Genomic DNA, 16,012 nt, shown 5'->3' on the forward strand with positions numbered 1-16,012 from the left:
CAGGGTTCTCAAGTTTCCTGACTCTATCCTTATCTGTTGATTTCCTGTCATCACAGGTCAACGGGGCTTTCCAAAGCTCGCTTCCCCTTTTTTGATCTATATATCGCTCTTCATTGTCTATTTGAACAAATTGGTCCAGCAGAGTCACAGAACATCGTGGTTCACTGTCAGTCGTACGACATACGCTCAGTAGCAGCATCAGCAAATCTGCTTCGCCCGGTACATTTCAACGACATCTTCGACCACAGCGACTGAGCCCGTCTATACCTTCGTCCCTAGCGCCAGAGAATCCGCGGTCTACCAACTCCTTCGAATCACAGCCATTGCGCCTGCCTTTCGAGGAATCAAACTCCATTTGCGACATCTCAACCCTTGAGCGCGCCACGACTCAAGATTCCCGGTCCGGATTTAGCCGTTGCGACCTATATCCAAGACAGTAGCAATTAGCCCTACGCAAGGCCCGCCATTGACCTCGGAAATTTCCCAGCGTGACCCCGGTGCTTTTTTCTGATACCCCATTCGCAGTTGTGTCGGTCCTGTACGATCTCGAGGAATTTCCCAGCACGCGCCAAATCATATTCCCCTAGCAGCAAACGAACCGGCACCATGCAGTTGTTGACCAATCCCTTCAAGCGACATGACCATCGCAACTTTCCCGGCGTTGTGATTCCACTCGCCAATGCCCCTTCACGTTCCAGCCAAAGCCCGAGTCCGACCCCGGTAGAAAAGAAAATTGGCCCAGATGACAAGGCTGACGACAGGAGTCTCGACCAAGCTGCCTCCGAGAAGGGCATTGGTCCCGTCCCCGAGTATACCCATTTGACCCTTGAAGCTTTGCGTGCCGAAGTCGAATCCGACATTGCCGCTTCGGGGCACGATAGCGCCTATGACCGTATGTTCTAGTTGCCCATGGGATAGCTTTGCCCTGCCTTTTTGCCGGAGCCTTTTCTCTTCTAGCTTCCAAAATCCCCCTTCCCCTCAGACTGCCATTGGCTGTCAATCGCGAGTTGCGGATCTAATTGTTATCATACAGGCAAAGCGAAAGTGATCAACAGAGCTGTTCAAGATATCGGCATGGGCCGTTATCAATGGGAGCTCTTTGCTCTCTGCGGTTTTGGCTGGACTGCGGACAAGTACGTGAACACCCTCTTAGATCCAAGAATAAACCACTAACATCGATTCTTTAGCCTTTGGTTGCAGGTAGGACATTCCTAGGAAAGAACCTATAGGGATGTATCATACTGACATGTTTAGGGTGTTGCTCTAACTCTGACGCAATTGTCCATGGAATTCGGTGTTTCGGAAGACCGAGTTCGGTTTACCACTTGTGCGCTATTCCTGGGTCTTTGTCTGGGTGCTTCATTCTGGGGTATCGCATCCGATGTGATCGGACGTCGTCCCGCCTTCAACTTGACTCTCCTCATCACCGGTGTGTTCGGTCTGGCTGCCGGTGGTGGCCCGAATTGGATTGGGTACGTATACAGAAGCCTCGAGACTTTTATGGTCATTTGGTACGAGTGGAATTCTAACATCGGTTGATTAGAACCTGCGCCCTGTTCGCTTGCTTGGGACTGGGAGTCGGCGGAAATTTGCCTGTTGACGGTGCTCTTTTCCTGGAGTTTTTGCCCTTTGCGTCGGGGAACCTCTTGACCATGCTGAGTGTCTGGTGGCCCGTGGGTAACCTCATTGCCAGTTTGCTTGCATGGGCTTATGTTCCCAACTTCACTTGCGAATCCGGTCTCCCTGCCTGCAGCCAGGCCGGTGAAGGCGAACAGTGCTGTCGCAAGGAGGACAACATGGGCTGGAGATACCTCGTCTTGACTCTGGGTGCTATCACCTTTGTCATGTTCATCTGCCGTTTCTTCCTGTTCCACTTGTACGAGTCTCCTAAGTTCCTGCTGTCTCGTGGCCGTCAGGAAGAGGCCGTCGAAGCCGTTCAGGGCATCGCCTACAAAAACAGGTCCAAGACCTGGCTCACCGTGGAAATCCTTAACGAGATCGGTGGATACCCAGAGGAAAGCGCTCCCCAGACTCTTTCCAACAAGCAAATTGCCCAGAGATACCTCTCCAAGTTCTCGATGCAGCGCATTGCTCCTCTTTTTGCCACCAAGAAGCTTGGCTTGACCAGTAGGTTTACCTCCCAAATTTCCCTTTCTGGCATTCACTAACTAGAATGACTTGCAGCCATTCTTCTGTGGTTCTGCTGGGCTACCATTGGCATGGGCTATCCTCTTTTCAACGCCTTCCTCCCCCAGTACATCAAGAGTGCTGGCGGTTCGACCGAGCAATCGACCTACACTGTCTACCGGAACTACGCCATCACTTCTATTGTCGGTGTTCCCGGCTCCATTCTCGCCTGCTACACCGTCGACATCAAGTACGTCGGTCGCAAGGGTACCATGGTCATCTCCACCATGATCACCGGTGTTCTTCTCTTCTGCTTTACCGCCTCCACCAACCCTGACGTTCAGCTCGTCTGCTCGTCTCTGGAAGCCTTCTTCCAGAACATCATGTACGGTGTGTTGTACGCCTACACCCCGGAAGTTTTCCCCGCCCCGAACCGTGGTACCGGGACCGGAATTGCCAGCTGCATCAATCGGATCGCAGGACTGTGCGCCCCCTTGGTCGCCATCTACAGCGGCAGCGGAAACGTCAATGCGCCCATCTACGCCTCCGGAGCTTTGATGCTGGCTGCCTTCGTGGCCATGTGCTTGCTTCCTATCGAGACGCGCGGTAAGCAGACTTTGTAAAAAAAAATCATTACAAACAGGAAATCATACTTTTTTCTTTTTCTCTTCTTTTGGATACTTTCATCTTCATTTCTATGTTGCATTCTTATGCCTTGTGATTTGATTATGTCGGAATAGCGATGGAATTCGTCATGACTCGCTTGATACCTTTCTTGTCATTTTTTTTCTCCCCTGCATTTAAACCAGTTACGTTACCTCCCATATCTGCCTATTCTATCGATTTGTTCCAGATAGATAGAAGGATGGATGGATTCGGTGGTTGTTGTCTATTTATCATCATTTCATGTTTATGTTTATGTGTTTTTACGTGTATGATTGACGTTGATTGATCCACGGATCTACATGAGCATGGAAAACCCCGGCGAACAGAAAGACAGATCAAGATCAGACTTGTTCTATGTTCGGTGACTTGTGTTGTCTTCTCATCTTGTGTGCATGTCTGATATGAAGCAAACCACGCATATATGGAAAATCATATACCCCTGTTCGTTTTTTTTTTTTTTTTTTTCATTTCCTTTCCACCCCTCTTTTCAATCCTGTCCTTTGCTTTCTTGTCTTGTCTACTTGAGTGTATGCACTGACGAGGAACGGATGGATGGTGGAATTGTGGAATTGCATATAGCGGATTTTAGAGAAATCAATAAAAAAATGTTCATATATTTTTCTTTTGATTATCTAGTGACAGGTAATCATTACTGAATACTAAGAACATTGAACATCAAATACTAATTCATCGAATCAACTGATCATATCTTTATCACCTTTATCGTCTAATGCCTTGCTTGGACACCTACATGTGTACACATCCCTATTTACATACAACACACTCTCTACTTCCCTGATAACAGAAACAGAAAAAACCCTGCAAGCACAGCAAAGCCTAAGTACAAGGATGTATAGTATATCTAGCGGGATTCCAGCCAGAACGAACTGCGGTGAAGGTGAAGGAAGACAGAAATGAAAGGACCTGCAACCCTTATATATGTTCCGAGTGAGATTCCTCCTATGCATGCTATAGAACAGAAGAACGAAGAGAGGAATATCGAAAGAGGACTGGATGAAGAGGAAGAGACAAAGGAGAGGGGGGAAAATATCAAACAATTCCATAACACATGCTTCGCCCAAGCCCTGAACCCAGAAGAGAATCAAAAGGAAAAAAGAAAAAGATGAGCACTAACAGACAGAAACGTCACGAGATATCAAAAGGAGAAACAACACCCGAGATAAGAAAAGAGAAAAAGAAAAGCGACCCGGTGAAGACTACCGCCCAGTAATCCCAAAATAATTCATGGCCCATCGCTCACATTTCATAAACATGATCCCATCGTTGATGCGTGCAAAAACAAAATAACAAAACACAAGGTATAAGGGGAGAGATGCAGAAAGAGGACAGAATGAAAGCAGAGGACCACCTCAGCTAACGGGTTGCTCCTGGTGCCGTCTGGTCCTCTTTTCTAACAACGAAGCATTGCCCAAATTGAGCTCGAATGGTTGCCGCGCCGAGCGAGCAGCCTTTTGCTTTGCGGCGGCGGCAACGGCGGCGCTGTGTTGTCCGTAGCCCTGTTGCTGTCGGGGCTGGTTCGCTTGCCGAGCTTGCGCGGCATGACTGGGGGGAGCCGCACCGAGGTTGGTCGATCGCAACTTGGCTTCCATCATGGCCACGTCCTTTGCCTGGTTGGAGCTCTTGTGGACCTTCGAGGGAGGATACTCGTCCTCCGGGATGTTCTGATAGGTGATGTGCGCGTCGTCGTCGTCGTCATAGTCCTCGTTGAGCGGGTTCAGCGCGGATTGGAATCCGGCCGTCGAATTGGCTCCACGGTAGACGTGCTTGAAGTTCTTGCGTCGCTTCGCTTCCTCTTCCTGGCGGTGGACGGCATAGCCAACGTCAAAAACCTCGCGGAGGTTGATCGCGCCAGGTGATCGGAAATCCATGGGACGTTCCAACCCGGCAGAGGGCTGGTCTCCAAGGCGCGCGCTGACGGGCGCATTGGGGGCTTGATCCGCCGCGGCGGCGTCCAAGGGCGATTGTTGGGGCTGGCGCGTGCTGAGGGGAGTCGCTAGCGGGGGCGCATCCTCGGCAGCGCTCGTTTCCTCGTTGCTTCCGCGGATCCACGGGTGAGCCAGGAATTCCTTGATGGTGAAACGCTTGACGGGATCCACCGTCAGGAGATGGGAGACCAGATCCTGAGCCGACTTGGAGATGTCATCCCACCAGGGCGACAGGAAGGTGTACTGGCCCCGGGCCACCTTTTCAGTCAGGATTTGGATGCTTTCATCATAGAAGGGAGGGAAACCGCAGAGAAGGGTGTAGAGCACGCAACCAAGAGCCCACATGTCGACACTCTTGGAGTACCTCTCATCCTTAACGATTTCAGGAGCGGTGTAACCGACGGTACCGCAAGGGGTCATCGTTTGACTGTCCCAGATGACCTTGGACAGGCCGAAATCGGCGATCTTGATCTTTCCAATTCCACCAGAACCCCGGCCATGAATAAACTCGCCCTCGTCCACCTTGTCTTCGTCGCCGGGCTGACGAGGTTTGGGGTGTTTGCTCGGAACGAAGGGGATCGGGTAGAAGAGCAGATTCTCGGGTTTGATGTCCCTGCATTCGAGATCCAAGTCAGTCCGATTGCTACGCAAGAACACGGGAAGGGTAGCGTACCGATGCACCACTCCAGATGTCTCGTGAAGATACTCAATCGCCTCGGCAACCTGGACGATGACATGTCGACTAAGATCTTCGCTGAAGTACGTCAATCGGACAATCTGGTGGAACAATTCGCCTCCCGGACACAACTCCAGCACGATGTAATAATATTGCGGCGATTCGGAGAAGTTGACGAGCTTGACGATGTTCGGGTGGTCGATCTGCCGCATAATCTGCACTTCTTTGAGGATATTGGCCCGCTGCGAACCAGTTAGCCAGCGAGTACTTTGGATGACGACATGGGTAGGCAGAGACGGAGCATAAAACACGGTACAGGCTATGGTGCGGTCGAAGAGCAGGTGAGGGATGGCAAAAACAAGGAGACGCAGAAAGAAGATTGAAGAGGTATGCTCCTCAGGATTTGCGCACCTCAGCCGCTTTGGGCTTTCTTTTTAATCCGGGATGAAGAATATCGGACTAAACAATTACATTGGCGACGAAGTTCGAGAAACTTGGGAAACAACAGAACCACGAAAGGGAAACGGGCATCGGGGCAGACGACGCGAACCAAACCAGAGAGGGCAGAGGGGAAAACATGACGGCAGTGGAGGGCCGGAGGGCCGGAGGACAGAAAGGGTGGCTTGAACCTACCTGATTACTGTTCATTTCGAATTTCCGGACGACCTTGATGGCCACCTCGTCATATTCGCCGGTGGAGTCTTTGGCGCGATACACGTTACTGAAGGCGCCGTCGCCCATCTTCTCCAGCAAGATCCATCGTTCGAGGCCCGGATAGCGAGGCATCTTGGAGCGGACACTCTTTTCCTCGGCGACGATCTGCTCGATTTCGGCGTCGCGACCACGACGGGACGGCTCGGGGGACTTTTGAGCGGGTTGCGGCGGGGCCTGGGCGTGACCCAACTTATTGTCGAGGGCATCGAGGTTCCCGGCGGCGGGAGGATAAGTGCGCTGGGGCTGACGTTGTTGTTCGGCATGGATGGGCGATACGTTGGTGGTGGGTTCGGCATGCGGCGTCACCAGGCGAGCCTGTTTGCCATGACGTATGAAATTCTTGAGATTCTGGATGGTACTCATGCTGAGTAATCCCCCGTCGGGTGCGACAGAAGGACAAAGGACACAGAGAGAGAGAGGGAGAGAGGAGGGCGAAAGGGTTAGGGGGGACCGCAAACAAAGCAGGCAGTTCAGGGGGGAAGCAGAAAGGGAGGAAACAAAAGTCGGCAGGTTTGAAATCCCCAGGGAGACTTCTTTTTTGCTTTTGTTTCTGAATCTGAATCTGAATCGGTTGACGTTTTCTTTGTTTCTTTTTTTTTTTTCCCTTTCTTTTTTTCGTGCAGTGTTGACCAACCCCACTAGAGTCACAATGTCGTGAGTATGAGGAATGATCGACTGTCGGACAGGGAGACCGAAAGAAAGCAGAGCAGAACACGAAGAAAAGAAAAAGCCCGGGCGAATCGACGGCAGCCGGGGGGACGGACGAGGAGAACCGAATTTAATTAAAGCAGCAGATGGTGGGGAAGTGACGGAAGTGGGAGGCGTTGGTCCTGACGGCGGTGATGGATGATGATGTTGGTCTCTGCCTGGGAAAACCGGATTTGCCGTAGAGGGAAACGCCCCGTCCTTTATTACTGAGGGCTCTCGGTCTGGTTGCGCTCTGCTCCGCGCATTCAGGCGTTCTTCTCTTCTCCGCCTCCGATTGAACGGACTTCTTTCTCGTGGGAAATGAAGATTCCATGACGTCGGCGGATCGACGAGTTCGGCTCCGATCCTGCGTTATGTCATCGGCTGACTCATCTTCTTCCTTCCTCTCTTTTACTTACTTTACTCTAGTTACTTGACCCTCTAGGAACTCTCCTCTCCTCTCCTCTCAAGTATCTTCCAGTCATCCCCATTCAACAGATTCTATCTTCTATCACTCATTGCTCGAGACATGATTGACTCTGTCACCAAGTCGTCAAATGAATTTCTCTAGTCTGGAATCCCCAATCCGATGGTCTCCGAGCCAGACAATCCCCTGTGCTCAATCTCGGGCTGTGGAGTGACGGCGTCATTCATCGTCATTGCCCCTGGTCAACCACTCAAATGGGCTGAATGTGCGTCGACGATCCGGTACCGTCCCAGAGATCTTTATTATCGTCGTTCCATGGCCTCGCAAGCCATTCCCGCCATCCGTTCTTCCTAGAACCATTGCACTTCCATTCTGTAGAGCTGTAGAGCTGTAGACCTGTAGACCTGTAATCCTTTTGTCCCGTCTAAACTCTGGACTCTGGATGGAGGAATAATAATGGGGGCTGCTGCAGGGGTCGCGGGCCAAAGTCACTGGACTCTCGGCGTTTAAATCGCCTTCTTTCATCTTCTTCTTCTTCCCCCCCACATTGTTAGGCGATTCCCTTGTCTTATCGTCATCTCCCGTCAATTCTCAAATTATACTCCATTATTTCTCCCCTTCCATCTCCACCGGTCACTGGAAGGAGAACCCAAGGATCCTCCAGAGACATTCACTGGCGGACCGGTCGCGTATTCAACTCGCCCAGCCCTGGTTGGTCCCTGGGGAATGCTTCCCTAGGTATCCACGAGTTGCAACGTGGAATCGCCCTTTCGCCTCGCCCCCTTCCTTGCCTCGTCGCAGCTCGTCGTCGGGCCTTTTCCTGGACCAACGGGATCTGAAGCTAATTTCCTAGTCCGCTACTCTATTTTCGGGTCTTTTTGCCCACTGAATTGTCATTGCGCTGGTCTGGGTCCCGATCTCCCATTCCGCCTCGCCTGGTGGGTAAGACGCGCCTCGCGAACGTTACACCCTTACGCTGCTTGATCCGCTCCCTTGCCGATTGTCGCTGTTACTTGCGCGGGTGTTTCTGGAAAGGCAGCAAACAATTTCCCAGGGGGTGACAAAAAAAAAAAAACATTGAGTTGAGAAAGAATTAAAAAAAGAAAATTCTCGTCTCAACCGACAAATCCTTCGGGCCAAAATTGGGGGATTTCCTACAGCTGTCGTGTCGGTGCCTGTGGATGGTCCAGTTCCGCCGTACAGTTCGTCCTCCCTTCGCTATGCGACGTCAACCTTCAACTTGGCCCATTATAATTTGAAACATCTCCCGTGTCATGCTTTAAACTCCGCTCCGTCCCCTCTCATTGTCCTTGGTGGTTTTAATGCACCAGTAGCCTCCGTTTACGTCTCTGCTGTCGATTCGCCCTGCGGCTTCGACCTCATTTGGGTCGTTGGGCTGCCTCAACATGCCCAGTCCTGGCCTCGCTGGCACGTCTCCAGCCTCGCCAGAACACTTGGATCGGCCGTTATTTAAGTCCCACAAGTCACTGCCTCGAAAATCCGAGCTGGCGCCGAATAATGACCAAGGCATCCACATATCCACTGACCAAAATGTCCACCCTTCAAAAGGCGCTGCACTGGCTACGGCTCCCGCCCTCCCTCTAACCCCCCCTGGCGTTAGTCAAGACGAAACGCCTACCGCAAGCGATTCGGATATCCCCCGAGGCGCTTCTTCTCCTCGGTCCGTGAATGGAATAATGACTCCTTCCAAGCCTTCGCATCCTCCAACCCCCGAAACGACACCACCAAGACTCACTCCTCACCGGCCGGGTCTCAATCCCGCGGGTCAAACACCTTCCTCGTCGCGAGCGGAGTCGTTTCAAACGGCCTACGAGATGATTTCCGATGCCGAAACCGAGACGCCCCGTCGCTCTTCGCAATCCCTCCAGCGCCCAGCAAAGCAGAGAACGCCGGCGAAGAATGGATCCTTAGAGTCACCAACCGATGCCCCAAGCTCCGGACGGAAAGGTCACAAGACGGAACGCTCTGGTCGGCCTCGACGATCAAAAAAACGTAAGGAAGACCGAATCCCGATCGCGCTTGACCCGTCAGAGCCTTCGAGTCCTCACCCTGTGAACGATGCGGGTGCGAACACTCATGACAGTTTGGAGGTTCCCCGAACGCGCGTGAACGGCCTGAGGGAACGAGTCCACGACGATTCCCCCGAGCCTGGCGCGAATCCGTCGATGGAGAACTTCCGTGATCAGATCGGGTGGCCACCGGGGGAACGTCCGGCGGACCCCGTCGATGCCGACGATACTCGCAGACACTCGGGCGTGTCCACGTCGTCGACCATCGAAGCCATGATCATTGACTCGCCGCGGCCAACCAAGCGAACTCTGCGCCACAGCGAGAAGAGGGTTTCGTTGCGATCAGCCAGTTCCCCCGTCACGCGCTCGGAGCGATCCTCGCTGGCTTCAAACCCCGATTCTCATCACCGTTTAGTTCACAAGATTGCGCGCATCACGGAGAACGATCGTAAGAGTATCGCGTCGGACATTTCCGCATCGGGAAGCTCGACCTTGGGAGCTCCTCAACAGAATTACGAGGTGGTCCCCGTGGTTGTCATTCCCGACCGACGCTCTTCACTCAAGTCTTCAGCGTCCACGAGCAGAAACCCCTCGAAGAGCAGCTCTTCTCGACGATCGCGCGCGCCACCTACCTTAAGTAGTCGACCGGGATCGATTGATGCTCCTCGCTCGAGAAAGCGCACCATGTCCGATTCAAGTGCCACGACTCGCCCAAGTGTAGGCTCCCGAGGCCGCAGTCTCAGTCGGCCAGTGATTCCGCCGCGTAGCTCGTCCTTGTCAGCGCCCACGAGCCAGAACAACTCCCGGTCTACGTCACTTACCTCGGAGAGCTTGCGGAATCATACCTTGGCGATGGATCTCGAGACGCAGAACAAACCCTCCGAACCGCCGGTCTCTGTGCCTAGGAAGCAGGCTCGTGATTCCGGCGGAGCCCCAGAGGTTTCCAACAAAACCCATTCGATCTTGATAGGAGTGGAGGATATGTCTCATCTACGTCCGCCGTCGGCACCTTTCACGGCCATCTCGATCCCATCGTCATCCCCGGGGCCAGTCGAAATCAACGAAGCCACGACCGTGGTGTTCTTCCCCCACAACAACGAATCGCTGCTGCTGGTGAACCCGCAGTTGCAGTCTGGACGCCACGGGCGGTTGCCACGAATAGCGTATCGAAGCAGTCTGGGAACTCCACGAACCCCCGAAATGCCCATGCCGGACAAGTCGGATGCGGGTGAGATGAGTTCGCCATTGAAGAATCCTCGTCGGCCGCCGAAACCGCCCATTCACAACTCCAGCAATCCGTCGGTGCCGGCGGACGTGGTGGATCCTCAAGTGGGGGAGCCGCTAAGAACCCAGGATACCCACGACAACCCCCAGCCTCCCCGACGTGGCAGTAGGCGCTCTTGGCGAGTACGGCCCGGATCCGAATCTTTTAATTCGTTTACGCGATCCCTGTCATTGAAGTCGGCCAAGAATCGTAAATCCGGGAAAGAGATCGATGATAAGCTCCAGCCGTTCTGGCGACCCCGACGATTCTGGGAGGATTCATCCGAGACGGAAGGTGACTCTCCTCGGGATGAAACTCCCCAGGCTGCTCGATCTGAGACCGATCAGGTCATCAAAAATTCACTTGGAATGCCCCAACCACGAGTGGCCTTCGAAGGACCGCAAATCGCTCGCCGTAGTAGCCCCGATATGAGACGACGATTCGATGGGACGACGGCGCGTCGAAGCGCTCTCGTGGGCAGCGGCGTGTTCACGCCTGAGGCCCTGTACTCCCAGACCTCGCTTCACCAGCGGCACTTTCGATCCCTTTCGTGGTGGAGATTGCGATTTCGCTTTGGTTCTGCGCGGGACTTCCGCCGGCGCCTGAGGCGCCAACTGCAAAGACGCGCGGAGGGCAAACGAGAAGCACGACGAGAAAGACTCAAGCAGAGCATCGGAGAGGCTGTGTTCGTGGATTCCAGCACCCAGACTCGAAGTATGATTCAGTGAGAAATTTGCATGCGACGTTTATGATTGATTCGTTATGATTTACAATGATTTGATGCTATACCTTTGGGGATATTATGTTTGTTTCGTTTTCCTTGCCTTGCGGTGTTATGATTCTTCTTCTTTTTTTTTCCCTTTACTTCCCTTCTATCTGCAGTTAAAACTCTGCTATGCTCTGATGATTTATGATGAATGAATGACCGAACAGACGACACGTTGACATGAGATATAAACGACGGTTCTACAAGGTCGCGTTCTTGGCGTTGTTCTGTTAATTCCTTGTCTGCTCCGATGTACCATACAAATGGCATATGATATGATATGATACGATCGACTGATCATAGTCCATTCTCATCCCTCAATAATCCTAATCCTAATCCTAATCCTAATGGCATAACCAAAAATCTACCTCACCCTCATCCTCCCCCTAACCGCCATCCCTCCAAACTCCGCCTCCCTCTCCCTCCTCCTTCGCTCCTCTTCCTCTGCCTCCTTCCTCCCCATTCTCCCTCCATCCCCATCCCCATCTCCATTCGCATCCCTCATCTGCCCAACCCTCTTCAACCCATCCCACCCCACCGGATCGAGAAACGGCTGCACCGCCCCCGCCATATCCACCTCTTGAGTCCGCGTCTCCATCTCCGTCTCCCTGGTCTCCCTAGCCTCCTCGGACCGCGTGGATCGAAGAACCGCCGATGCTGGACGCGCGCTGGGATTCAGTAGCTTGCTGATTCTGGTTTCCTGTGTGTTGGATCTGGATCTGGAGCTGGAGCTGGTTTGGAGCGGTTGTTTGGTGCCTTGGTGTAGGAGTGTGGGTTTGGGGCGCGTGGTTTTGTATGTTGGGTTGGGGGCTGTCATTTGGTTTTGTTTTCTTTTCCTTCTTCCTCCCTTGGGTATAGATATAGATGTATATAAAGTGTGCTTGTGTGTGTTATATACTGACGCAGTGGATTATCTGTGCCTTGGATGTAAATCAGCTGGAGCACAAGGGCCGGCGGTCATCCGATGATGTAACCCCCGCCTGGCAGAAACTCCACCGCCCGGAAGGGAGGTTAGTATTTTATGTAGCACCGAGTGTTGATGTAGACATATCATGGGGTTCATTAAATCAACTGAAATTGCAAGTATCATAGCATGGGTGGCCGTACATGGTATCGCCAAAAACATCAAAAAAATAAACCAATAGGAATCATAAACGTGAACGAAGCAAAAGCGAAATCCAAACTCCGTCGCTCCCTTTCACCCGACGGTGTCGACGCTGTTTGGTATATGTACAGGTACAAATCAAATCAATCAAACACGCTAACCCGGCAATTAAGGTATCGAATAACGCCCAGTGACTGGGATGGTGTCAATGAGTCTTTCTTGTGTAACACAGGGAATGCGGTCTGTCGGTCTAGGCGATCCCTTGTGTTTCCATGCCCGATATGGTGGAGTAGGAGGAGTAAGGCAGGTCTACTAAGCCGTCCAAGAGCCAGTTCAGTGGGTCAAAAACCTCGTAATTGGGCTCCATGAATCCGCTGGGCAGCGCGCCGACCCCGTTGTTTGATTGCACTCCCAGGCTCGCTGTCGGTAGCAAGGGGGCTGGCGCAAGGCTCGGATCCGCGGCAGACACACCAGGAGTTGACGTGGACGTATGGAGAGCTCCGACCGACGACGATGCGGATGAGTCGGCATTCGAATCCGGGTTCGTGGGGTTCTTAAGATAGGCTGCATTTCACCGTCAATTTCAGTTCGACAGACAACGTTGGGTTCCGTCGGACATACCTTCGATATTGCGGCCCTTGGTCCGCGCATCCTCGCGCCATCGCCACACCGAGTCGTACAGGAGAGACATGCTCATGCGGCACCGTACTTTCAACATTAATGAATCATCCATTTCAGGATTGTCCGTCGGCTTAGGGGTTGGTGCATTTCCGAGTCTCCACATCTGGGCTAGCACTTCCGCCAGCCGCTCGGGAAGGTCGTTGTTAGAGACCGACACACCGCGGATGGCCCAGATGGTTCGATTGAAAAGGGTTTTGGTGTACTCCATGTCGATGTGAGCCGCAAAGAAGCTCTTGCAGAGTTTAAGCAGGGTGCAGCCAGCTGCAACCAGCATCTGGTACACGTAATATGGCGTGTAGGATAGCACGGGCCCAACTTCCGTCTCCAAGTTCATGGAAGCCTCCAGGAATGTAGTAGTGGCGACGTACAGCGCAAGTAGGCGCTCTCTGTAATTCTTGGCGGTGGGGTCATCGAAAAATGCGGATAGATGGAGATGGAGATTAGACGCTCGAAGATAGAGGTTGGTGATACCTGATTGAATGTTAGTCTAGTTCTTGGACGCATGATTAAATCTGGAACGTACAGTCATTTTGCGGCTTCAGATGAGTTTCTAGTTCGTCAAAATCTCGGGAAAGAAACGAGATCAGAGACGACCTTTCTTGGTCGCTACATAACCCGACAGGATCACGTCGATTGGTGTACAGCCCTTTGGTTACTTTATCGCAGAACTTTTCAATCTCCAGTCGAGGCTGAATGCCCTCGGGTAATTTGAAGTTCGGATCGATCAAGTCACTAGACGACAGAGTCCAGTCATACAAGGTGGATGGCGGCTGTCCATATCCGGTTGCAACTCTATACGACAGATCAATATAAGACCACGGCTGCAAAAGATGGCTAAGTGACTTACCTCTGCGCAACCACGTTGCAAATAGCCCACGTTCTCACTTTATCTCGCAGTTCCTCCTCAATCAGTTCCACCCGGAACTTGCTAAAATCCTGAGTATGCGAGGGTCGATGTAGACCTAGTTGCATTGCGACCTGCATCATCATTCCACAGAGCATAAAGGTGGGATCATTGGAAGTGCTGCTGGTGGGAAATGGCCACGTGCAAAGCAAACACAGAGCCTTCACAACGTGATAGCTTTGTGGGATATCCGCCAGCGTACTCCATACTAGTCGGGAGACAGGACCTGCGAGAGAGTTGAGAAGGTGCGTGTCTGCCGTGTACCGACGCGCGCCAACGCTTATGATGGTCCAGAAAAGCAACGGACAGGCATTATAGTAGTCATCCGGCGACTGCGCTCGATCAAGGAAGGGAAGGAATGGGTGATGGAAGGTGAAGAACCTGTCATCAGTTAGCGAAACCCGCCTTCAAGGCGCCAAATCCACGCAGACTTACAGATCAAACAGCTCCGTCACTCTCTCCGGCACCACGGCGACATCCTCGAGCCGCTTGAAGTGATGGTTCCCATTTCTCATATAGTTCGAGCCGTCGAAGCCCGATCGTAGATCCAACAGCGACGCAACAGCTTCATGAGAGCCCATATACTGGTCCGAGGATATAGCAGAGGGCGTATGGTACATCGCGACCGGGCTGACTTGGGTGGAGGATTCTTGCTTAGGAGTAGGCTGGGCCGTGGGAAGAGATGACGGCGGTTGCGCAGGCAGCGTCGCGGTAGCATTCGCCTGAGCATGGGCAATCTGCTTTCTCAACGCGATGATCTCTCGTTCCATCTCTGCATTTCGACTCCGCTTTCCAACCCGTTTGAAGTTGGATTCGATTTTACAGTCAAGCTTCAGGCGGCGACATCGGGAGCAGTCCATCCACGGATCTTGGCTCACATCACAACGAAGCTGCAGCAGCCAGGGCATATAGATTAGACAGGGATCATCAGGGCCGAGAAACGGCGGGGAGGAATGAGGAGAGAGCAGGCTAGGCTTACCTTCTGCTGCCGGCATTCATTGCAAGCGCGCTTTACAGGCAGTCTTTTCTTCTCCTCGCGATTATCGTCATCAATGTCATCGACGTCGACACTGCCGGGGGAACTATCTAAACCGGCGACGGTGACATTGCGCTTCCTGGACGGTCCCAGGTCGGGACCGCCAGTCGCTGAGACCGAAGGATGGCCAGCACCTCCCATCACGGGACTGGTGGCAGCAGAAGCATTATTCTCTGGGCTTAGTTCCAGATTGTCCCCCTGCAGACCCCCGCCTCCGATTCCGCTGGATGATCCTCCGAACGACGCCAGGCTGGTTAAGCTGCCGACCAGCAAAGATGCCCGATCGATGTGCGGAACTAAGAATAGATTATCGAAAAAAAATTGTTCGCCAGTGGCTCACCACCACGCAGATCCACCAGAAAGGGAATGGGACCAGGTGCCTGGCATAGAAAATACCGCAGAATCCGTAGTCGGCGTCTTTCTGACCGATCGAAGAACAAAACAAGCTTTGGGGCAGGTGCAGCGAACGACTTCAGGCCCCTCGATGAGTAACGAGTGGGGGAAGCGAGAAATCCGATCTCGCTGTCACGTGGAACTGCAATCCACGTGAGCCGTGGGACTGCGGCCTGAGGCACACAGTCTGACTAAGCTCTCTTCCCTTCTGTCATCGTCTTCTTTTTCACCTCCTTTATTCTCGCAAGGCGCGGTCATCACCACTCGGCCTGTCTTTTATCCCTCTCCGGTATGAATCGGCATATGAGACTGCCCCAAATCCTTCCAGAAAACCACCGGGACCCAAAACCATACCAATGAGCATCGCAAGTGAGACCATGGCCAGCGATCATTGCCTGATTGGCCCACGATCGCTTCCGGCGTGACGTCGATGGGATGCCGTCGTGGGTTCATCCGGGCTGTGTTTGTTGCCCCGTTCGATTCATGTCCAGCCTTGCCCTGAACCAATTTCTCGTCTCGGACAAGAGAGAGGGGCCAATGCTTGTCGGGCAACAGGGAAGCTTAATCACCTGCGGGTCACTGCCGCAATG

General features: G+C 52.8%; 4 protein-coding genes across 4 annotated transcripts; 2 read left to right on the forward strand and 2 right to left on the reverse strand.

Moving 5' to 3' along the window:
* Nucleotides 1-351: 351 nt before the first annotated feature.
* P170DRAFT_247258 (putative sugar transporter) lies at nt 352-2,968 on the forward strand. The gene is made up of 6 exons (XM_024843001.1): nt 352-892; nt 1,034-1,133; nt 1,188-1,200; nt 1,255-1,472; nt 1,544-2,127; nt 2,185-2,968. The coding sequence occupies exons 1-6, from the start codon at nt 607-609 to the stop codon at nt 2,748-2,750; spliced, it is 1,767 nt and encodes a 588-aa protein (XP_024700907.1). The 5' UTR covers nt 352-606; the 3' UTR covers nt 2,751-2,968.
* A 1,195-nt stretch (nt 2,969-4,163) lies between these two features.
* Nucleotides 4,164-6,492, reverse strand: P170DRAFT_449267 (serine/threonine-protein kinase; the record flags this gene model as incomplete). The annotated part of the gene is made up of 4 exons (XM_024851031.1): nt 4,164-5,352; nt 5,413-5,657; nt 5,827-5,874; nt 6,049-6,492. The coding sequence occupies 4 exons, from the start codon at nt 6,490-6,492 to the stop codon at nt 4,164-4,166; spliced, it is 1,926 nt and encodes a 641-aa protein (XP_024700908.1).
* Nucleotides 6,493-8,649: 2,157 nt separating this feature from the next.
* Nucleotides 8,650-11,265, forward strand: P170DRAFT_449268 (uncharacterized protein; the record flags this gene model as incomplete). Its single annotated transcript, XM_024851032.1, has 2 exons — nt 8,650-9,256; nt 9,296-11,265. The coding sequence occupies 2 exons, from the start codon at nt 8,650-8,652 to the stop codon at nt 11,263-11,265; spliced, it is 2,577 nt and encodes an 858-aa protein (XP_024700909.1).
* A 1,093-nt stretch (nt 11,266-12,358) lies between these two features.
* On the reverse strand, nt 12,359-15,629 carry P170DRAFT_466873 (putative C6 transcription factor (Leu3)). Its single transcript, XM_024852446.1, has 6 exons — nt 14,973-15,629; nt 14,429-14,883; nt 13,937-14,374; nt 13,613-13,881; nt 13,030-13,560; nt 12,359-12,972 (listed from the first exon to the last, which is right to left on the reverse strand). Exons 1-6 carry the CDS (start codon nt 15,168-15,170, stop codon nt 12,659-12,661), a joined length of 2,205 nt encoding a protein of 734 aa, XP_024700910.1. The 5' UTR covers nt 15,171-15,629; the 3' UTR covers nt 12,359-12,658.
* Between the last annotated feature and the right edge of the window lie 383 nt (nt 15,630-16,012).

This window comes from Aspergillus steynii, assembly GCF_002849105.1.
Source record: "Aspergillus steynii IBT 23096 chromosome Unknown P170scaffold_7, whole genome shotgun sequence".
Taxonomy (NCBI): Eukaryota; Fungi; Ascomycota; class Eurotiomycetes; order Eurotiales; family Aspergillaceae; genus Aspergillus; species Aspergillus steynii.

Coding starts and splice junctions, on each gene's coding strand:
- P170DRAFT_247258 (XM_024843001.1), top strand. CDS start 607: ATGCAGTTGTTGACCAATCCCTTCAAGCGACATGACCATCGCAACTTT. Junction 1,473..1,543: donor GGTGGCCCGAATTGGATTGG/GTACGTATACAG, acceptor TCGGTTGATTAG/AACCTGCGCCCTGTTCGCTT. Junction 2,128..2,184: donor CAAGAAGCTTGGCTTGACCA/GTAGGTTTACCT, acceptor AATGACTTGCAG/CCATTCTTCTGTGGTTCTGC.
- P170DRAFT_466873 (XM_024852446.1), bottom strand. CDS start 15,170: ATGGGAGGTGCTGGCCATCCTTCGGTCTCAGCGACTGGCGGTCCCGAC. Junction 13,882..13,936: donor TGCAACGTGGTTGCGCAGAG/GTAAGTCACTTA, acceptor TCTGTCGTATAG/AGTTGCAACCGGATATGGAC. Junction 12,973..13,029: donor CAAGGGCCGCAATATCGAAG/GTATGTCCGACG, acceptor GGTGAAATGCAG/CCTATCTTAAGAACCCCACG.